Genomic DNA, 21,278 nt, shown 5'->3' on the forward strand with positions numbered 1-21,278 from the left:
ACAAGGTGCTTGTCGCTTTCTGTGAAAAGGAAAGCGAAGCAGCAGCTTGTGGCGAGCGCATTGAACCAGGGTTCCTCGTGACCTCAGTGAATGGTGTTTCAGTAAGCGATTTCAAGTTTACTGACATTCTAAGCGAAATCCAGCGAGCGCCGCGTCCATTAATGCTGGGTTTTACTCATCCAGACCGCGAGACATCTCTTCAATATCGTCGATTCAAGGAGCCACAAAATGTGCTGAGGTGTCTTGTGTCTCGAGATGAAAATGATTTGTTGCGCGCGCTGCGCCCACTGGATGAAGATGCAGCAGTGAGTGCTGTTCTCAAATGTGATTTTGTTGCGCCAGCTGCAACAAAATCTAAGGGGAAGTTGAAAGCTACGAGCAGTAGTCCAGCACTTGTCGACTCGCCATCGCCCGAGCATCCAGCACCAGCACTACATTCGTCCCTGTCTTTCTCAGAGCCAGGGGTAGAACGTGTCCTGGTTCCAGCGGGCTACTTGGTATACGAGATTAATGACTCGTACGTTCTGGACGTACCATACGCTGAAATCGTCCACTTGCTGCGTCGCAGTGGTGATGTATGCGTGGTAACCTTTAAGGCGGCCATGGCAGTCGTCGGAGGAGGCAAGCAAAAGTCTCTTAAAAGCCGACACAAAATCTCGAGGCGCTTGTCAGGTGTGTTCAGAAAGAAGCGCAGAGCGTCTGACGCTAGTCTTACAGTTAGTATCAGCTCGACTTCTTCGAGAGAGTGGACTAGTGGGAGGAGTCTATCGTCTCAAGACAGAACTGGGAGTTCTGACAGCGAAGCAGTGCAAGCTACCGATACAAATTCTGAGACCTATGGCCTAGCAGATTACTCGTCTGTCACGGTCACAGCTGAGAATCTCGATTGGGTGTGGAAGCAAGTCCAGCTTTGAAGGAAACAGAGCGCATTTTCTCTGCGGCGCTCCTAATTGACCGGCTTGAGGCATTTCTAGCGGACACTGGTAGCACTAACAAGGTCATTGCAGCCGCAAAGACGCGAGTATTGCGCGCAATGCATGATGAACGCGAGTTGCTTGACCGCATCAAAGAGCGCCGCGATCAAGGCGTGAAAGCGCTCAAGGAGTTTAGCGACAAGGAAGGCGAGGATGAGTGGCAGTTCGGGCAGACCATGCTGGGTGTGACGACCTCTTGGAAACCCGATGCCGATGGTTCGGTATGGATCAAACTGGAAGGTCTCGTTGATGGAGTGGATATCTTCAATACTATATCGGTCATTCGCGAGGTGGACCTTTACAGCGTGTGGACTCCGTTTTGCTCCCAGTCGTTGCTGCTGCAGGACATGGGTCACGTGGAACTAGCGGCATACTTGGCGATTTCGTCGCCATTCTTGCAACGTGACGCAATTATCAGAGCATTCGGCATCAACGCCGTCTACGAAAACCGTTGCCTCTTGCTTCTGGGAGGGTCCGTGGACGTATCGACGGTGACGAGCCGTGTTCCGGTTCCTACATTGCAAGGGTGGAATGCGGGACGCATGGAGATTAAAGGATTCCGTGCTTTGATTGAGCCTCTCACACGTATGCAAGCTCGTACTTGCATCGTAGCTAACATCGACCCCAAGTGCGCGATTCCACAAGCGATGCTGAATTTTGGCATCAAGAAGATGGCTGGTATTCTGCTGTACCTTATTCGTAAGGAAGCCGAAAAAATCGAGCACGACACCAAAAAGGGCGATTCAAACGAGCATCTTCGCCGAATCAACAGCGACCCCAGTGGCTTTTACACGTGGCTCAGACCCATCGTGGACAAGTACTTCCTGGACCAACAAAATGGCGACCTGCCGGAGCCCCTCTCGCTAACTTCCGACAGTCCAGTCGAATGGTCGACGGATGCGGACTCGCCTCGCGTAAGCGGCAGCAAGAACACAAGAACCGGCAGCCCGCGCCTAGCCAAGCGACGCAGCTCGACCCGAATCGCTGCGTTTAAGCGCCACGCGCTCACCGCATCCTCGGTCGACACCATGGAGACTGTGGCTGAGACCCCTCCAACTTCAAGCAAGCGCGACTGGAGCGACTACCTGCACGACTTCACCATTTGGCCGTATCTACTGCTATTTATCTTCGCCAAGGTGTCTGCGGGGCTGCCTCTGCTGTACGTCTGCGTGCTCAAGTTCGTCTTCACCTGCACCTGCACGTGGCTAGCGGTCCCTGGTGCCTTCCCTCGAGCCACGCGGCAGTGGAAGCGAGCGCGGAACGAGCTGGAGCCGCTTCGACGGCAGTGCGTCGTGCTGGCAGCTATCTGCGACGTGCTGAGCTCCTGGGCGCTGCACATCTGGGTGCGCTGGTTGCAGTGCTACCTCGGCGCTCTGCTTTACGGTTCATCCGCGACTGCACTCTGCCTCACTCGCTCACCAACGGAAGTGCGCGAGTCGGAGCAGTTCTCCATGCTGGTCGTCTGCTTCCTCTACGCCAGTGCAGTCGTCGGCGTGCAGATTGCAGTCAACCTATAACATCACCACCAGCAAGTGCACTTCAACATCGGCGAATTAATTTCAAAAATATTCGTAGTAAAAAGGTATAGTAGACATGCTTCGTAGTCACCTGCTCTACCATAATCATGACAAAATATTCATATAACTAATCGCATGCTATAAGCAATTTACATTTAATAGTCAAGTGGGATGCGCCATTTTACATCTGGCCGGAGGAGGTGCTGCACTTTACATCGATCAGGAGACCATGGCGAAGCGCGAAGGCGGCGGCGCGGCCTCCAGCGGCGGCTTGAAGCTGAGCCCCATGCGCTTCATGCAGATGGCGCTGGCCACGACGGTGCTCTTCTCGCTGGCCTACATGTACCAGTTCGTGAGCGTGAGCGTGTCGCTGCGCTCGGCGGGCGACTCGGAGTCCGAGGACGGCGGCGGCCTGGTGCGCAACCGCGTGCTAGGCCACTCGGTGCTGCAGCTGCAGGGCTTCGAGGCCGGCCACAAGTTCGTGAGCGAGTACGACGTGGAGACGCAGGGCCCGCTCTTCATCCTGTTCATGAGCGACGCCGACGAGAGCGGCAAGTACTGGTGCCCGGACTGCCAGCGCGCCAAGAAGCCCGTGATGGACGCCTTCAACCGCGCCCCTCGCGGGTCCAGGCTCGTGGAGATCCGCGTGGGCCCGCAGGCCTACTGGGCCGACTACATGAACGAGTTCCGGCAGAACCAGCTCTTCTACCTGGACCGCATCCCCACGCTCGTGCGCTACGAAGGCGGCGGCAACTCGTCCACGATGCTCACCGAGTCCTTCTGCACGGACCAGGCCCTGCTGGACTTCGCGTTCCGCGTGAACAAGCCGCTGGCGGGCGAGCCCAACAAGAACAAGGTGCTGACCATGTACTCGCCCGGAGAGGTGATCGACTACCTGGGGACGTACGACAACTCGTACCCGCTGTTCCTCTTCTTCGTGTCGGGCTACCACGCGTTCAACGGCCGCCTGTGGTGCCCGTACTGCGACCGCGCGGACGTGGCGGTGATGCACTACTATAACTACACGGCGCCCGACAACGCCATCATGGTGCGCGTCGTGGTCGCGGACACGTACAAGAAGTGGAAGAAGAAAAAGAACCCGTTCAAGCTGCCCGACTTCCAGGAGAAGGTGGCGCCGGTGCGCGGCGTGCCGTACCTGGGCTACGTCAAGAAGGACGTGCCGGCCAACAAGATCCACGTGCACCAGTTCATGCCCGACTACCCGGAAACGGGCAAGCTGCAGACATTTTTCAGGAACAAGCCTCGCACGGCACGACCCACATAAGCTTCTAGCGGACACTTTGGCCCGGTCCGGTCATTGCGCCGAGTTGCAGTGATCAAAGGATTAAAAGCCATTCATACAGTACTAAAAAGAGAGTGTTCAAGTTGCAGTGCAGTGGTCAACTTTTGACACGCGTACAGGACAGTATCACCGTAAGGGGGATTTGCAATTTGGTCAGGTGTTTGACTGGGAATTTGCAATTCGGTTAGGCGTTTGCTAATCAGTCAGGACTTGCAAAACTTAGAATTATAACACTCCTAAAATTAGAATAGCTAACCCCATCCACCACTCCACAACATATTTGGCTTCCAGGCAAGAAGTCCTCGTCATGGAGGACGCAGACGATGATGTGGAGCTTGCCGTTGGCCTGGAATTCCCCAGCATCAAGGAGCTGAAGGCCAGCGTTGCGCGATACTGTGTTGTTCACAGTGGCCGCCATAGTCTCCTTGAGACCCTCGCATTTGTGCTCGAGTAGCCCTTGGCGAGCAAATTCGTGGGCAGTGTGAGCAACACACGGATCTGCTTCGGTGGCAGTGATGCGGATGAGGTTTCCGGTAGTTCCATGATTTCCATTCTATATGTTGTGGAGTGGTCGGTTGCATGGCTGCAGGTTAGCTATTCTAATTTTAGGAGTGTTATAATTCTAAGTTTTGCAAGTCCTGACTGATTAGCAAACGCCTGACCGAATTGTAAATTCCCAGTCAAACACCTGACCAAATTGCAAATTTCCCTTACCGTAATACTGTTCTACTGTACCGCATTTAGAAATACATATCACGGCGTTAGAAATGGCTTCGAGCAGCGATAATCGGCGTCATCGCGGCTCACGTGGCGGCGTGGGGCTCTGGCTGCGCCGCAACGTGTGGCTCGTTGCGGCCGCGACCTTCGTGGTGCTCTACTGCGCCTTCATGGTGCGCACCACCATGTGGGCGCGCGCATTCGGCGTGGAACGGGAGCAGCAAGCGATGGCAAAAGTCTCAGACCAGGAGGCGATGGCTGCGCTGAAGGAAAGGGGCGAAAATGCCCGGGAGGAGGCCGAAGAGCAGGCGGAGGAGGCGGTCGAGCACGGTCGGGAGCAATTGGTCAAGGGACAGGGAGAGCAGGAGGCCGTGGGGGAGGCAGAGGCCCACAACGCACACGCTGACGCGACGGCGGGCCCTCGACTGCGGACGGAGGAGGAGGAAGACACGGTGGCGTACGACGACAAAGTACCGCTGGAAGATGCTGGCGATATTCCGGTGGTCGGCGCCACCACGGAGGATGAGGTGGATGTACTGACGCCTACGGAGGAGGCGAAGACACATAACTGGACTGCGTTCAATGATTTGCCCTTTGATGGTGGTGCAGTACGTGGGAAAGAAGCGGAAGCCCCAGAAAACAATGGACCCAAGCCATTGACTGCGATGATTGTCGAGACTGGCAACGATACTGAACACATGTGGACTGGGGTTGATAAATTGCCAGTGGCGGGAGAAGGCAATGAAGAGCAAGATGCACCTGTGCCTCCTGCAGTTATCAATACTACTGCTGTTGCTGGTTCAGGGGAGAGCGGAAATCTAATTGCAGTTGTACAGATACCGCCACCCGTTACGAAGAAGTTCGATACATCGAGACTTGTTTTGGAGACGCCGGAGCAGTTAAACGCTACGATTCCATTTGAGAAGCGGCATCAAACAATATTCGGATACAACGCCACCATGGCATATCTGCAACTCTACACCAAGTCCCCAGACTCTCAAGAGCAGCTCTTCCTATTCTTCACGTGCAGTGACGCCAAGGGAAACAGAGATGACTGGACTCCGAATTGCGCCACAGCTCGCGAGAAGGTGTACGCTACGTTTGCCAAGTCGCCTTCGACGAATCGGCTCGTGACCATTCACACAGGGCCTCGAGAAGATTGGATGGGCGGCAATGCCTTCACCGACGACGTAGATCTCCGTCTCAAGGCTATTCCTACAGTGATGCGATGGGATGGTGGCGTTCCGGGGTCACTTCGCTCAACTTGGGGTGTGTTAGTTGATCATTCGATAATGTACGAGCCACTGCTCCGCTACCTCTTCCGCAACGCCGACGAACAGGACAAAATGTTGGTGAAGCCGGAGGTGGAGACCAAGGAAATCATCACGATGAGAGGATATGCGCAGTATCGGGCGTACATGGAAACTTATGCGCAAAATGGGACGCCATATCCGCTGTTCATGATGATGGTGTCGGGTCGGTTCCAGCACAACAACCGGCTGTGGTGTCCGTGGTGTCGACAGTCCGAAATGCCAGTGGAGTACGCCTTCTATGCCTACGCGCCGGCTAAAGCAAAGCTGGTGCTTGTCGAGACCTATGACAAGTACAGCGAGTGGCGAAACCCGGAGAACGACTTCAAACAAGACCCACAGCTCGCGATGAAAGGCGTGCCATGGTTCTATCGGGTATTTCCCGGACCGCCTGGCCAGCCGTTGACATATCAGCGCGTCAAGAAGAAATTCTACCTGCTGGAAGCTCTGCAACAGGTATTCGAAGGCTCGGAGTGAACCAGTAGTGGAGACATCACTTACAGTATCAGATAATTAGAAATCGGTAGAGGCGATACATATTTCTATTTCTAAAAGGGAGTACGTGGCAGGTGAACCGAATAGCTGCACTGAAAGCTCATCAGAACGCCGAGATGCCGCCGAAAGCTGGAGGCCATCGCTATGCCGGCAGCAGTGCCCGGCGCCGGCGCTGGATGATGGTGGTGGGCGGCGTGTTCACGATCTACTGCGTCTTCATGCTCCAGATGCGGCTCTGGTCGGCTGCAAGTCAAGCGGACCTGCGTACCAACACCATCATCGTTGAGCGGGGACCTTTGATCGTCGAATTACCACCGACGAAGGAGGAAGACGATGTCAAGGGTGAAACTCGTGAAGATGTCGAAGTGGCGCAACATCCAAATGTCGAGCAAGGTGTGGAGACGACGCCTGCTGCCAATGCGGCGATAGCGACGAATGAACAGCAGAACTTGCGTGTGAGTGAACCGCTGCCTACTCCTGGTGCAGTTATTGTCTCGACATCAGCACCAACAACAGGTAAAGTAGAAGCTCCAGTTGCAGCACTCAGATCCCCTGCTACTCCAGTTCCAGCCACAAAAGTGGCATCGTTATTCGCGGATCGTCATGACGTGGTTTCTGGGTATGATGCTGCTATGAAGTACTTGGCGAACTACAAGACACCTGCGGGCTCGGATGAACAGCTCTTCTTGTTCTTCATGTGCGGTGACGACCAAGGGCAGCAGACAACTTGGCGCCGCGTGTGCGTGGACGCATCGCAGCTCGTATACGATGTCTTCGCGAAGTCTCCGTCGCGCAACAGACTGCTGACCATCCACTCAGGCTCCAAGCAGGACTGGTCTACACCGAACGCGTTCTTCAAAGACGGCGACTTGAAGGTGAAGATGATCCCCGCGATCATGCAGTGGCACGGTGGTCGTCCTGGAGCGAAGCGCGCTACTTCTGGAATGATCATTGAAGAGGGCTTGCTGTACGAACCACTGCTGCGCTACCTGTTCAAGAACGAAGATATCCCTGACCCGCTATTGGCATCGGACCAAATCGCTTCGAAGGAGATCGTTTTGCTGAAGGGATACAAGAACTACCGACAGTACATTGACACCGTCGCTGCTGCAAACAATCCATCGTTGGCACCCCCACAAGGACCGATGTTCCTCTTCCTCGTCGCAGGTCGTCTAGACACCAACGACCGGCTCTGGTGTCCGTACTGCCGCTACTCCGAGATCTCGGTCGAGTACGCCTTCTACGCGTTTGCCCCGCCAGGCTCTCGCCTGGTGAAGGTGGAGACAGTGAACTCGTACGGGATGTGGAAAAACCCTGCAAACGAGTGGAAGCAGGATACGGCCTTGAAGGTGCGCGGAGTGCCGTGGATGTACCGGGCGACGTTAGACTCGCAAACACAAACCTTCAGCTTCGAACGGTACCAGGAGCGCTTCGACCACCCCGACGCGCTACGAGGAGTTTTCCAGGGCTGGAAGAACCCGCTCTGACGAACACGACAATAGAGATTTTGTGCATGATACCTGCTCGTTTGTATTCCATCTTGGAGGGTCAACTTCCACCCGCACTGTAGCCATGCCGTAATCTGCTGCCTCAAAACCACCTGTTAATCCCATTTCTATCGTTTCTAAATGCCGTTAGTCGAGTGTCCACGAGTTCAGAGTTGTGGCGGCAGTTGGCAAAAATGCCCGAGCCTCGCTTCGGTCGTGATCGGCAGCGGCCTCGGCGTCGCGGAGCGCCCGGCGCCAAGCGCATCAACCCGTGGTACATGCTGGCCATCGGCTTCTTCGTGGTGTACCTGGTTTTCCTGGTGCGCTGGCGCTTCGGCAACATGGCGAGTCTGGAGGGCTCCGCCCCCACCGAGCAGCTCAGCAACCTGCGCAAGGCCAGCAACCCGCAGCACGTGCAGAGAGACGTCGCGCTGGACGTGGAGATCGCGGCGCAGGTGGAGACACAGCGACGGATCGAGGAGCGCGCGCGCCAAATCCCCATCAAGGTGGTGCTCCCGACCACTGCCCCGCCCACTGCCGCCCCCGAAGCCACCCCGGCACGCCCCGTTGTCACCGCTGCTGCTGCAATGGTAACGGAGAAGCCACAGGAGCTGAAGAAGGTGGCGGCAGCTGAGCAACTCGAAGGACGCGTGCCCGGGATGCCGGCGCCGGTGGAGGAAGAGAAGGCGGCGGTGGAGCCGGTGCAGGCTACAGAGGCCGCGGCCTTGCAGCCTGTTGTGGTTGCGACGGAGCCGGCTGCAACGAAGGCTGTGCCAATTCCTGTGGCACCGGTTGAACCGTTCGTGCCATTTGAATCGAGACACCAGGAGATCTCGGGATACGAGGCGACTATGAAGTTCTTGGAAGGCTACCATCCGAACCCGAACGAATCGCTGTTCCTGTTTTTCATGTGCAGCGATGAGCAGTTCAAGGCGAACGAGTGGTCGGAAGAATGCGTGCAAGGGAAGAAACGCGTGTACGACGTGTTCTCCAAGTCTCCGGGACGCAACCGACTGGTGACGGTGTTTGCGGGGTCGGAAAAGTACTGGAAACACCAGAACGATTTCTACAACGACCCGGATTTGCGAGTGAAGGGCGTGCCGTGCCTGATGAAGTGGGAGGGCCACAACGGCCAAACGAGCGGAATGCTGGTTCAAAGATCGTTGTACGACGAACCGTTTCTGCGGTATTTGTTCAAGAACACGGACCAACCTGAAGCACTTTTCGCTGCGGACAATATCAAGAACAAGCGGATCATTACAGTCAATGGGTACGACGCATATGTGGACGCTATGATCAAGTATGAGGAAGAGGAGAATCCTGTTCCTACGTTCCTGATGATGGTCTCGGGCCGGTTCAAGAATAACAAGCGGCCGTGGTGTCCGTACTGTCGGTACTCCGAGTTGCCTCTTGAGTATGCGTTCTACGCGTACGCTCCAAAGAATGCGCGGATGATTCGCGTCGAGGTCACAGACTCATACGCAGAGTGGAGGAAACGGAATGATTTCACGCGGGACGAGAATCTGCAACTGAGGATCGTTCCATTGATGTTCAAGATTGACCCTGTTCCGTCTGCGGGCCCCAATGCTACCAAATCGATCAAGTTCACTACTCACAAGATTCGGTACGATGAACTTGCACCACTACGCGAGCTCTTCACAAGCTTCACATAGATTCAAGTCGATAGTGTCGAGATACACCAAGCAGGGAGAGGATCGCGCTACAGCTAATGCTGTCGTGCGGTTGGTATACTGAATTCTATAGAGCGCAACTATTTCTTGTATTCTACTGTTACTTGTGCGTCTAGAAGCAAACAGAGGCTTCACCGCCGCCTCATGCAAGTGGAACTGACATCCGACACAGCTCTATCCTCTTGATGTCGTCGCAGCGAGAGCCTTTGTCGCACGGACTCCGACATTTGGTCGACGATGCCGCGCTCTCCGAGGAATCCCAGATACCTGGTGAAGCTGAGGCCGAGAAACTCCTCGATCATCCGTAGCGCTACGCTGATTTCACACGCGTCACTATCTGGTAAAATGCGGACGTGCTGACGAAGGCTTCTGATAGTAAGTAGACACATGGCCACAAACTCTTGGAACCGAGCTTTACGTTCATCGATCATTTCATCTTCAAACTCGTCAGAAGAAGAACTGGAGAACAAGTGTGAACCCCACACACGTCTTGACGGAAATATCGTCTCTAGGATGGAGGCCAGAACATTCTCACAAATTGGACAACGTGGCTGACGGCGGCGTTTGCCCCGACTAAAGTGCTTGATGAGTTGTTGTCGAAGAGCGCGGAACTCCGAGAAACGGCGCACCACGGACCACTGCTGCTTGCTCAAATGAACTTGGACCTCGTAAAACACCACACCGTCCTCCAGTCGCTCAATGTGTTGTCCAGTCACGTGAGATGATAAATAGTCCGAGTACTCGGCTTCTTCGCGAAATAGTTGTAAATCCTCGCTGCTTTCTCGCAGGAGAACTGTGCTTGACCGTGGAGTCGTAGTCTGCTCCCGAGTTGAGGCGCGTGGTCGTCTGGATGGAGTTTCTGTCGCCACTGCTGATGACCGTGATGGGGTTGAAAATAGGGAGCCATACGTATGCCGCCTCAAACTGTTTCGAGTCTCTGTCGAGTCCTCACCGCTTCGTTCGCGGGACAGCAGACTGCGCGCCGATAAACTGCATCGCCACAGAAGTCTGGGGATTTTCCCAGTCCTCCCTGCCGCTGCCGATGCTCGGGTTTCGCGACTTCTAGTGGTTGGCAGCCCGAACGGGTCGGCCGGGAAGATCGACTGCCTCATGGCTTCTTCGATCGAGCTGCAAGTGGAGGCAGTCGAGCGCATGGGTGAATTCGAGGAGCACATCGCGTCACTCAACCTCATGCCGGAATTGAAAATGCAAGACTACCGGCTGGCCTGTGAGGGAGGGCGCAGAATGAGAAGTACCAGTGATGGAGGCTAGGCGAGCATTTCAGAGAGGACAGGTCCGCGTTTCCGACGCTACGCTGGACTGCTGGGTGCGTGCAGTGTTGCATCGCACTTTTTTTCGAGCCATCAGCATGGCAGGCAACCTCGGCATGCGGACATCGATACAGAGATGTGAAAATAGCGCTACAAGCGGATGCAGGATCTCATGGCAGCATGTGCAGACCGCCGAAGTGCAGAAGAGTTTCTTGAAACGAGGGCAGAAAATAGCGTTGGCATGGCCAGTCTGGGAAATTGCGAGTGTTCCGTGCGCTCCTGTACCCCGCGCCGGCTTAGAGCGCGCCTTTGCCTGGGCTTCAATCTAACTGCACTAGCAATCCGCGAGCCCTCGCTTGCGGTGATTCGAAACGGCGACCGCGCGCGATCTGCTGGTGTTACTTGGCACGACTTGCAAGTTGGTGCCTGCGACGCAGGATTTTCTGCCATATACCAACGTCGTTAATGCTTGACGAACGTAAGTCGTTGGCGGCGCCGTCGCAAGCACCACGCGCACCAAACGTCACATGGTCAGCATACGCTTTGGGCGACACCCTCCCGCACGGCGCAGCAAGCCGCCCAAGTTTGAGCCCAGCTTGGGGAAACGGATCCCTTCGTAGCGCCTCCATCACGGCAGCATCACCTTGAAAAAAATGCCGCTGTTAACGGGAGGAGAGGCGATGCGATGAGCATATCGCTGCGCCCTCGCTGACCACTTTTGGTGCAGACGATCAGCTGAGCTCAACTCATCTCAACTCAACTCAACGCAACTCGAATCTTTTTTCCTGCTACTCGGACGGACCCGCCGATCGCTCTGTGGATGGCGAGCGCCAACCGTTTCGAGTCTGAGCTCATTGCAGGCAAAGTGGCCAGCGACGCAATTGCTGGCGACTTGCACCTCTGCTGCGGATCATGTACATGTAGCCATCTGACGCACACGCCCTGGCAAACACGTTCCAGCCGTTATATCGCTTTTGCAACGGTCTCAGCTGTACCATCAGTTCGGGATGATGCAGCGGCGAGTCCTGCTGCTGCCAGCGAGCTGCGCGCCGCAGACGCAATCGCAGTTGCAGCTTTTCGTGCGATGGCAGTCCACCACCTCGCCCTCTTCGCAGGATTGGCGCCAGTTCGTGGCCGACTTCCAGCGGAAGGCCAATGACACAAATGCGCCACTGCAGGCCAAGGACGTCGAGAGCGTCGTCCGAGTGTGCGCGCAGAGTGACCGCACTCGAGAGGCGCTGGATGCGATCCGTAGAGGCGAAAAGCGCGGCGTCACCGTCCCATTGAGGTCGCACCTGCAGGTTTCTTGCTCGTTCGCTCGAAAGGGGCAAGCGGATCGGGCGCTGGCCATGATGCCGGAGCTGCGCGAGCGGTTCGGGGACACGTTCAACGCTGCGTCGACGAACCGGTACAGCGTGTACGACCCGTTGATGACGGTGTTCAAGGACCAAGGCGACTGGCGGAGCACGCACGCGGCAATTGCACAGATGCACGAGCTGGGCGTGACCCCGACGCTGCGTGCCTTTCGAGTGCTCATGCTCACCGCCGCAAAGGCTCGACAGAAGGATACGCTGCTGACGACGGTGCAATTCGTCGAGAACAAGTTCCCCAGCGTTTGGACGGACGGTCCGACGCTTACCGCAATTTGCCAGGCGCTTGTGGAGATTGGGGAGCACCAGCGCGTGATGGCGATATACCACAAACTTGACGGAGGGTGGATTCAAGAGCACGCGAACACCATGTTGTTCAACCAATTTGTACTTGCTGCAGTTCGCGGTGGAGACGTCAAGAATGGGAAGAAGCGCACGAACCAGAAGAGCACGTCGGGGATGCAGATTGCTATGGACATTCTTGAACGGATGCAGGCAGCTCGCAATGCGGCACCGGACGACTTCACGTTTGCGACGTGCATGATGGAATTGGAGAAGCGCGGCCAGTGGACGCGAGTGCTTGATCTGTTTAACACTATGCTAGATATCCAAGCGCGCAGTCAGAACGCACTAGACGATAAGTCGACGAAGCCCGTGATTAATGCGCTGTCGTGCTCCTCTATGATACGAGCGCTGCACATACTCCATGAAGCCAATCAACCCGAGCAAGATGAATCAGCAGGAAAAAACGATGCGCCGAACTCTCCGAGAAAATCAAAACGCGACCGGCGCAAACTAAAGCAGGACTTATCGGTCGTACTGAAGCAGCTCCGCACTGTAGATCTTCGAAACATTGGTCATGCTTCGACTTTGATCGATACGCTGGACGAGTTTAAATTGTTCACCGCCGCTCGTCAGACCTTCAAGCGCGTGCTGGACGAAGGGATCATTCAGAAAACTCCTTGGCGTCTAAAAGACGGGTTTGAGATTGACCTGCACACATTCTCTCGTGGTGTGGCGAAATGCGCCGTCGTGTCCGCTTTTGACGAGATCATGTGCTCTCAACAGGGAATTAGCGTTGTCTCTCTTGCTGGAAATGCACCGCTGCAGGACCTTCGCATCATCACCGGCGTGGGTAGACGCAGCCAAACATTCATGAAACCTGTGCTAAGACACGAGATCACGGAGCTACTCACCAAGTCGAGCCGACCGCCGTTGTGGCCATCTTCGCACCCAACCAACCCTGGTGTCCTGCTCGTCCGCCATAACGCTTTGCGTAAATGGCTGCAGAAAGGTGGTGCTATTCGCTACTTTTGACGATAATGAATACTTAAGTATTCCATAGGCTGCCGTAACTCATCAAAGTTACTTGTTTTCACACAACACCTATTCTACTCTGTTTCTTTAGTGCTACCACTACCGCTGTACGTGCACGTGTCCTGGGGATCCGATACCTTTCGGATTGCTTCCGTAATGGCAACGAAGTACGAGTGATGCTCAATCTCCAAGTTGCCCAGGATCGACGATTCATCAGCAGCGGCAATTGGCAACTGGTCTGCAGCCTCAATGAACGTCATAGCATCCAGCTTTTCGTAGCTCAGACCCGTCATCTCCACAAACTTACGAATACGAAAGTCGCGGGGAATCTTGCCTACCGTGACGCCATCGGGAGATTTCACCGTGTCTCCGTCTATAACATCCGCATTCAGCTCTGAATCCGAAGTCATACTACGGCGATTCCAGTTGGCCGAGCCGATGGTCAAGAACACGTCGTCGATGATCATGATCTTGCTGTGGATGTAGATTTTCCGGTCGACCTTGGTAGTGTAGAGCTTGAGTTTGTTCGGGTATTTCGACCGAATAGGCTCCACCATTTGGTACAGATACTTGATATATCCCGCGTTTGTGAACGGACTGGTTTCCTCGTTCGCGGTGACAATAAGGCGCTGGATATTCGGCATCACCTCCATGATCGCGTCCAGTAGCTCGGGAACTAGCACGAAGTACTGGTCTTCGATGTAGATGAAGTTTTTCGCGTTCTTGATAGCTTTGACGTGTGCCTGGAACAGTGAGGTTTCACCACGTGGGGCGAACTCCTTGTAGTGCTCATACAGGCAGCTGAAGGTTCGGACAATTTGAACGCTTTGCTTTCCGAAACTCGCCGTCGTGTTGCTACTGGAGTAGTCCAGAGGAGGCAGATGGTCGTACTTTGGGTTCTTGAAGTGCAGTAAATCGTCGTCCAGGCCCTGGCATGGTAAGTAGTCTGAGTTCCAGCGATCCAGGAAGTTGGTGGCGACATCCTTCGCTGCTGGGCCATGGATGCGAATGTGGCCATCCATCCAGCCTTTCTCTCTGAATGTAATGTGCCCTTCGTCGCGAATCGCTGTGGCGTTGTGGTAGAGCGTATCCCATCGGTCATTAGCGAGATCGATCCCACCAACGTAAGCCACGGGCTGAGCGCGTTTATCGGTAGAGCTGTTTACTGCGATGACCATGTTTTTCTGGTGGTGCGATGATAGCGCTTTCGGCAGTCGGTCATCAAAGATGAACACCCCCTTGGCTCCATTGATCGACGACGGCGGAATACTGTTGATAGCATCGCGAGCCTTGAGGATGTAGGGCGTGTATCCAACTCCAATGTTGGACCAGGCCAGAATGTTCACACTTCCGCCGCGCTCCACAATTCCAGTGAAGACTTCCTCGAATCCGGTAGTTTCGCCGGTAGGGTCAATATCGGGCTTGAAAGGAACGAGGGCTGCCATCCATGCAGACAGCATGATCCGGTCACCTTCCTTGGTCGCGGTGAGATCGTCGTAAACCGCATTGAAAAATTCGTCGGACACTGTGTAAGACGTCACCTTGTTACCAGTCGTGTACACCGCCATACCGTCGCGTGAAATTCCACCTCGCGATTCGGTGATCTCTTCTTCAGTGAGGAACCAGTCCTCAGCATCCAGCAGAGGCTGTCGGGGTTTGATATCCGAGCCATCAGAGAGGTCGGCACTTCCGCTGCCACTGGTGTCGATGTCTGTCCTTCCAGTACTGGTGCGGCTTTCTGCTGTCGAAGACCCGCCGAAAAGAGACGAGAAGGAGAACGCTGACGAAGGAGTTGGCCCCACCGCCAACGCGAGAACCAATGCAGCAACGAGCATTGCACTCTATATTCAGCTTTGCCGCAGAGCTGAAAGTGAACCGCATTCGTGTGCGGAGTCTGAATAGAGCGTATTATCATATGGTCGTAGGCACACTGCCGACGTGATACTTTGTGATTCCCGCGATAGTTTTTGGGATGTGTAGTGGTTTCTACCTCTACAGGTGTGCGGACTTGATCGTTGAGCCATCTCGCTGCATGACATGCGCATTGTGCTAAAGAACACACGTACTTACCGTACGAGGTTACGGATTCTCTTTGGTAGATGAAGGTCCATTCACTCGCTCTGAATTCCTTGTATGAATAAGGTACAAATTTGTACTAGTACTGGTAAGGATGCAGGACTTCTTGAGACCGAACACAAATCAAAGAAGGGGGATGTAAGCTCTGCAATTTACCTTGAGACGGGCAGCGAAAGCTCGCCAGCCAAGGTACGTGTACAGGTAGGTTGCCTGGGCAGGTTACTGCAATACTGTAGTTCACTAATATTTCCACCCACACCTGCATAGAGGTACCTGCGCCGCAGATTCCGAAAGGCGTACTGTAACGCGTGCGCAAGGCGAAGTTTTGCTTAGTCAGAAGCTATACGACTGCGACTTCAACCAGTGATTCTTACTGGCTAGTACAAATACTTTACTACTATTATTACTACAAGTATTTGAATGATAAATTGACAAGCCAAGTTTACTTGGTTTCTTTCGTGCTACCACTACCGCTGTATGTACAGGTGTCCTGCGGATCCGAAACCTTTCGCATCGCGTTCGTGATGGCGAAGAAGTAAGCCTTGTGCTGAATATTGTTGTTGTCTAGTATCGACGACTCATCGGTGACAGCAATCGGTAGTTGGTCCGCAGCCTCGACAAAAGTCATGGCGTTCAATTTCTTGTAACTAAGTCCCGTCATCTCCTGGAATTTACGGATGCGGAAATTGCGCGGAAGCTTGCCCACCGTAACTCCCTCAGGGGATTTGACCGTCTCGCTATCCACAACATCCGCATTGAGTTCTGAATCGGACGTCATACTGCGACGATTCCAGTTGGCCGAGCCGATAGACAAGTACACGTCATCGATGATCACAAGTTTCGTGTGGATCAGGATGTCCCGCGCAGCCTTGGTCGTGTAAACCTTAAACTTGTTCGGGTACTTCGATCGGATGGGCTCGACACTTTCGTAGAAGTACTTGATGTATCCGGCGTTTGTGAAAGGGCTAGTTTGGGGGTTCGCAATGACGACCAAACGCTGAATCTTGGGCATCACCTCCATGATCGCGTCCAGAAGCTCGGGAACCAAAACAAAGTACTGGTCTTCGATGTAGATAAAGTTTTTGGCGTTCTTGATAGCCTTGATGCGGGCTTGGAACAGCGATGTCTCTCCACGCGGAGCAAACCCCTTGTAGTGCTCGTACAAGCAGCTGAAGGTCCGCGTGATCTGGACGCTCTGCTTGCCAAGAGACGCAGTTGTGTTGGAGCTAGCGTAGTCAAGCGGAGGTAGAAAATCGTACTTCGGGTTCTCGAAGTCAAGTAGTTTATCATCGAGACCCTGACACGGCAGGTACTTCGAGTTCCAACGAGCTAGAAAGTTGTTGGCAACATCCTTCGCCGCTGGGCCATGGATTCGAAGTTGACCATCCATCCAGCCTTTTTCACGGAAAGTAATCTTACCCGCGTCACGGATGGCAGTGGTGTTGTGGTAGATGGTGTCCCATCGGTCGTTCGCGAGATCGAGTCCGCCAACATACGCGACAGGCTGGTCGTCGGGATCAGAGGAGCTGTTAACTGCGATCACCATGTTTTTCTGGTGGTGGGAAGCCAACACTTTGGGCAGGCGGTCATCGAAGATCAGCACCGCCTTGGCACCGTTGATGGGGGAGGGCGGGATGCTGTTGATCGCATCGCGGGCCTTGATGTTGTAAGGCGTGTACCCAACACCGATGTTAGCCCAGTTCAGAATATTTACACTGCCACCGCGCTCAACTACGCCAGCAAACACCTCCTTCACGCCGGTCTTTTTCCCTGTAGGATCCACATCTGGTTTGAGAGGAACCAGAGCGGTAAGCCAAGCGGCCAGCATGATTCGGTCGCCCTCCTTGGTCGCGCTCAGATCCTCGTAAACTGCGTCGTAGAATTCGTTCGCGACTGTGTAGGACGTCACCTTGTTACCCTTAGTGTAAACGGACATGTCGTCACGAGGGATTCCACCTCGGGAGTCCGTGATCTCCTGCTCAGTGAGGAACCAGTCTTCGGGATCCAGCAGAGGTTGTCGGGGCTTGATGTCCGTTCCATCGGACAAGTCAGCGCTTCCACTTGCACCCTTCTGGTCTGCTGTGGTGCTACCTGCGGATCTTGAGTCGGCACCAAACAGTGACAAGAACGAGAATGCTGACACCGAAGTCGGCGCCCCCGCCAACGCGATAACGAAGGCGACGAAGACCCAAACACACGCGCGACGTCTTGTCATGTCGGCCAGCAAAACACGAAGTGCTCCACAATTACAGTGTATCTTCTAATCTCCACAGTTTCGTAGGCTGGCAATTTGAGCCTGCTGTTGAACCCCATCTACGACAATGATAGAGTTCGGGATGTGAGACCTCGAACACACTCTCGTCTGGACCCCTTGTCGCAAGAGTCGGGAACAGCAGTGGAACAACTGCTGTATTAGTACATGTGCGTACTTGTCGGTCACGTGGAGAATTGCTGGAGAAATGTGAATATTGTATCCTTGTACAAAGTACATGTGTACCTACTTTGCAGTTTACTCGCCAACCCCAGAGTTCTTTTGATTCCCGCAGCTTTTCAACATACATAATGTGTTAATATGCTGTCCATCATGTAGTAAGTACTGTAGTTCCAATACGATACGGATGTATGGAAATGGAAATTAGCTTTTGTGACGTAGGTACAGTACTTGGGGCACTCTCTTTAACCCACGTCCATGTTATATCCTGTCGTGATTCACAGCTGCCCCGGTGGAATGACGGCGCAGAGATGCGAATACACTGTACACTGTACACATTGTACCTGGTACTGTACCTATATATCCGCGATCATGAACACGAACGATGCCATGAAGGAGTACATGTACAAACTTCCAGTATCGTGCAGCGTAAGCAACTGCTACATAATCGCTATCTCACTTAAGGCTAGATTTTTCTACTACATGTACTGGTATATTCGCGATCATTTGATGCCACCCACATGTGGAAGGAAAGAACAACCAAAAAGCATGTCAACCATCACCTTCGACTCGGCCAATTTAACCATCTTTCTGCCATACACCATGCTGTGCGGTGGCAATGTCCGGCTCCAGCGCATTGTCGACGGCTCCGCGGGTGGCAGCAGCGCGGATATCGTACCGTAAACCACGAGTTCACCGCAAAGCACGGCCTCAATGCAACATGTAAAATTTGTCAGGTTTTCGGCAAAAACGGTGCAGAGATTAGATATATAGGGGTGGGTGACACAACGTCTTATCTTAATGTTTGTATGGAAAAGGCTAAGCATTTCTTCAAATCCGCAAGTTTTGTCACGTTTTGTTTTTACGACGTAAAAACTCAGAATTTGCCAACAAACGGGAACTTTTTACGAGCGTTGTTTACGGAGACAGCTGGATCACCATCGACAATGCTGCGAGAAGTGGGCTTCTGGTGCTCGGACGAGGAGCTCGCCGGGGAAGTGGCGGACGCCAACCGCCTGAACCCCCTCCAACTGGTCGATGATGCCTGGTTCACCGACTGCCACCTGGCGCTGCTGAAGACGATCGAGTGGTACCTCACTCGTGGGGCTTTCGTGGAGAGCCACGAGCTCGCCTACAGCTTCTGCCGGTTCCCGGACTGCTCGTTGGCATCGGAACAGCCTCAAGTTATGGGCGCGTGCACCATGACTGATGGGGTTTACTGCTGGCCCGAGGGGTACTGGCATTACGTGAGCCACCACCACGTGAAGCCACCGCAGGAATTCCTGGACCACTTGATGGAGAGATATGGCGTTATGGCCGAAGCGACGAGGAAGGCGAAGGCCGAGAACAAGTTGCTGCTGTGGGACGAGATGGAGCAGAAAGCAGTGACCATGCCTCAAGCTATGCAGGAGTGGATTACAAACTACACGACCATCCAGGTTGACCCTTGAACGCAAGTTCGTCAATAAAAGTTTTCTGCGGCCTGGTATGCTATTTTTTTTGTTCCCTCGGGCAAAAATATGTTGTCTTTGAGTCATTGGCTAGATACCCACGGCCAATTGCATGCTATATGGCTTTAGTATTCGAGTTTGTTTGCTCGCGATGTCGGCCTACTTTTTCTCATAGTTACTGCGAGATAGTGAAAACTATGACGAGAACATGAAAGAATGCGTCGAGTGAAACATGACAGCACTACTGGCGTGGGTTATGCGACCAGTCTAACTAACTGCTGGTAGAGAAACACGTGTAGGTTAACAATCTTTCTCTTGGCGTCCGTTGTGGAGGTAAAGTACGTGCGGTACTTCGTCTTCAACGAGCTATGATTGTTGAATTCTGGGCAGCAGCAATGGCAATTGGTCGGCAGCGTAGTAAACGCATTCATCTGCTCTTTGGTCACCACAATGACGCGCTGGATCCGCGGCATTACCTCCATAGGTGCTTCCAGGAGCTCCGGAACTAATGCAAAATACTGGTCTTTATTGTTCTTTGCGTTCTTGATAGCCTTGATTCGTGCGTGAAATAGCGAGTCCCCGCCTTTTGGAGAAAATCCATTGTAGTAGTGCTCGTACTTGCAACTGAATGTTCGCGTGATCTGGACGCTCTGCTTACCCAGCTTCGATGTCGTGTTGCTGCTTGCGTAGTCCAGCGGCGGAAGATCTCCATACGGCGGATTTCTAAAATTGAGGAGGTCGTCGTCGAAACCTTGGCATGGCTGGTAGTTTGAATTCCATCGAGTCAAGAAGTTGCTCGCTACATCCTTGGCAGCAGGACCATGAACCCATCGACCTAGCCCTTATTCTTATAGGTGATGCCTCCTGCGTCGCGAATGGCTGTGTTATTGTGGTGCGAAGTATCCCGTCAGTCGTTCGCGATGTCCAAGCCGCCCACAAACGCAACTAACTGGCCAGTTTTACCCGAGGAGCGGCTTGACGCGACCACTAGCGTTTTCTGGTGGTGTGAAGTCAACTTGACGCGGTCATCAAAGAAAAACGCTGCCCTGGCTCCATTGGTTGAGGACGATGGAATACTCTTGATAGCATCTCGGGCCTTGATGTTAAAAGGGATGTACTCGCCTGCAATGCTGACCCAGTTCAGAGCGTAGACATTACCACCTCGTTTGACAACGTCATAAAATACTTCTTTGATTCCCGTATTGGCCCCGTGGGGTCCACATCTGGTCTCAGCGGAATGAGAGCTGTCAACCATGCAGCAACAATAACTTGGGCTCTTTCCTTGGTCGCATTCAGATCATCGTAAATCGAGCTGTAGAATTCTTTTGCGGCCGTATAGACGATGTACGCTTACTTATCTTACGTGTCCATCTCGATGTGCATGCTGCATGACCTAGTCCTGTTATTGGCAGAGCACATGTAGGTAATAGAACTAGACTACCTATACACGCATATCGCGACGTGAATAAATGTATCAACCGATAGCTGGCAAATATGTAGCGCATTGTTATTGAAAACGCTAAGTAGCTGTCCCTATCAAATAAATACGTACAGTATGCGTACACCAGTTGTCCCAAGCTCACCAATCAATCACGTCGCCCTTTCTAAAGTGGAGAAGCTGCAGCGGGTCTCCAACCTTAGCACGTGCAATAAGACGTGTCATCCCTTCAACACTTTCTTCAGGCTCGACAGCTCCGTTAAAGTTAGAATACGCGGTATTCACATTGCCGGGATGAAGCAGCAGACATCCGATGTTCTGCGGCTCCAAATCAATCGCCAAGCTCTTCGTAAACACATTCAAAGCGCCCTTCGAGGCGCGGTGTGCGTACGCTCCGCCGGAGCTATTATCCGAGATACTGCCAATTCGC

General features: G+C 53.7%; 8 protein-coding genes across 8 annotated transcripts; 7 read left to right on the forward strand and 1 right to left on the reverse strand.

Annotated features, from left to right (window-relative positions):
• Window positions 1-1,033: 1,033 nt before the first annotated feature.
• Window positions 1,034-2,491, forward strand: IUM83_16277 (Transmembrane protein; the record flags this gene model as incomplete). The annotated part of the gene is made up of 1 exon (XM_067941150.1): window positions 1,034-2,491. The coding sequence occupies one exon, from the start codon at window positions 1,034-1,036 to the stop codon at window positions 2,489-2,491; it is 1,458 nt and encodes a 485-aa protein (XP_067783619.1).
• A 229-nt stretch (window positions 2,492-2,720) lies between these two features.
• On the forward strand, window positions 2,721-3,776 carry IUM83_16278 (Thioredoxin domain-containing protein 17; the record flags this gene model as incomplete). Its single annotated transcript, XM_067941151.1, has 1 exon — window positions 2,721-3,776. One exon carries the CDS (start codon window positions 2,721-2,723, stop codon window positions 3,774-3,776), a length of 1,056 nt encoding a protein of 351 aa, XP_067783683.1.
• Window positions 3,777-4,561: 785 nt separating this feature from the next.
• IUM83_16279 (uncharacterized protein) lies at window positions 4,562-6,298 on the forward strand (the record flags this gene model as incomplete). Its single annotated transcript, XM_067941152.1, has 1 exon — window positions 4,562-6,298. One exon carries the CDS (start codon window positions 4,562-4,564, stop codon window positions 6,296-6,298), a length of 1,737 nt encoding a protein of 578 aa, XP_067783663.1.
• A 134-nt stretch (window positions 6,299-6,432) lies between these two features.
• IUM83_16280 (Thioredoxin-like fold) lies at window positions 6,433-7,803 on the forward strand (the record flags this gene model as incomplete). Its single annotated transcript, XM_067941153.1, has 1 exon — window positions 6,433-7,803. The coding sequence occupies one exon, from the start codon at window positions 6,433-6,435 to the stop codon at window positions 7,801-7,803; it is 1,371 nt and encodes a 456-aa protein (XP_067783658.1).
• Window positions 7,804-7,997: 194 nt separating this feature from the next.
• Window positions 7,998-9,476, forward strand: IUM83_16281 (uncharacterized protein; the record flags this gene model as incomplete). Its single annotated transcript, XM_067941154.1, has 1 exon — window positions 7,998-9,476. The coding sequence occupies one exon, from the start codon at window positions 7,998-8,000 to the stop codon at window positions 9,474-9,476; it is 1,479 nt and encodes a 492-aa protein (XP_067783657.1).
• A 2,296-nt stretch (window positions 9,477-11,772) lies between these two features.
• Window positions 11,773-13,452, forward strand: IUM83_16282 (PPR repeat protein; the record flags this gene model as incomplete). The annotated part of the gene is made up of 1 exon (XM_067941155.1): window positions 11,773-13,452. One exon carries the CDS (start codon window positions 11,773-11,775, stop codon window positions 13,450-13,452), a length of 1,680 nt encoding a protein of 559 aa, XP_067783653.1.
• A 2,518-nt stretch (window positions 13,453-15,970) lies between these two features.
• Window positions 15,971-17,743, reverse strand: IUM83_16283 (phospholipase D-like protein; the record flags this gene model as incomplete). Its single annotated transcript, XM_067941156.1, has 1 exon — window positions 15,971-17,743. One exon carries the CDS (start codon window positions 17,741-17,743, stop codon window positions 15,971-15,973), a length of 1,773 nt encoding a protein of 590 aa, XP_067783656.1.
• A 1,163-nt stretch (window positions 17,744-18,906) lies between these two features.
• On the forward strand, window positions 18,907-19,410 carry IUM83_16284 (putative mitogen-activated protein kinase kinase; the record flags this gene model as incomplete). The annotated part of the gene is made up of 1 exon (XM_067941157.1): window positions 18,907-19,410. One exon carries the CDS (start codon window positions 18,907-18,909, stop codon window positions 19,408-19,410), a length of 504 nt encoding a protein of 167 aa, XP_067783654.1.
• Between the last annotated feature and the right edge of the window lie 1,868 nt (window positions 19,411-21,278).

The sequence above is a fragment of the Phytophthora cinnamomi genome (genome assembly GCF_018691715.1).
Source record: "Phytophthora cinnamomi strain GKB4 chromosome Unknown Contig98, whole genome shotgun sequence".
In the NCBI taxonomy this organism is placed as follows: Eukaryota; Oomycota; class Peronosporomycetes; order Peronosporales; family Peronosporaceae; genus Phytophthora; species Phytophthora cinnamomi.